The 614-nt window shown below is 70.7% G+C and overlaps 1 protein-coding gene across 1 annotated transcript in view; it reads right to left on the reverse strand.

Annotated features, from left to right (window-relative positions):
• Positions 1 to 218, reverse strand: part of H696_02545 (hypothetical protein) — a gene marked incomplete at both ends in the record, with an annotated part of 1,985 nt that extends 1,767 nt beyond the window's left edge. The window contains one exon of the mRNA XM_009496450.1: positions 40 to 218. Coding sequence (XP_009494725.1) covers positions 40 to 218 — 179 coding nt within the window. The remainder of the gene's footprint in view (positions 1 to 39) is intronic.
• Positions 219 to 614: the final 396 nt, after the last annotated feature.

Below are 614 nucleotides of genomic sequence, written 5' to 3' on the forward strand. Positions count from 1 at the left end.
GGCCGATTTGCCCGGGGGTCCCCGACAAGCCGCAGGAACAGCCGGAAGTGCGCCACATCGTCGAACCCCTGCGGCAGGGGCTCCTCCCCGGCCTCGATGGCCCGGCAGAGCCGCGCCCCGGCGCACTCGGCATCGTAAAGCTCATGCGCCGCCCCGGCCGCCGCGGCGACCGAGGAAAACTCTCGCACAGGCTGCAACGACATGCCCCCGGGAGCCATGATGATGGCCCGGCACGCTGTCGCACACACATCCCGGTGGATGGCCAGGGGGGAAACCTGGGCCCGGGCGGCCGGGGACCATACACCGGCCAGAGACCAGCCCCGTCGGGCCGCCACCGCCGTCGCCAATGCCGGCGAGCCCCACGCACGCAGGGCTCGCACGGCCGTCCTTGAAACCAACATACGATGAGAGGGGTCGAGGGAGAAGGCGAGAAGAAGAGAAAGGCGCGTGCACACGCACAGAGAGAGAGGAAGGGGGAGGGGAGGGGGGAAAACGGAGGTTGCCATGTGCCCCAGGCCCCCCGCGCATGCGCGCCCCACGCCCACAAATAGATCCCCACACACAGCCCCTCCGCAAAGAGCAGCCCCCCGGAGGGAGCCCGGCCCCAGCGAGCA

The sequence above is a fragment of the Fonticula alba genome (assembly GCF_000388065.1).
Source record: "Fonticula alba strain ATCC 38817 unplaced genomic scaffold supercont2.4, whole genome shotgun sequence".
Classification (NCBI taxonomy): Eukaryota; order Rotosphaerida; family Fonticulaceae; genus Fonticula; species Fonticula alba.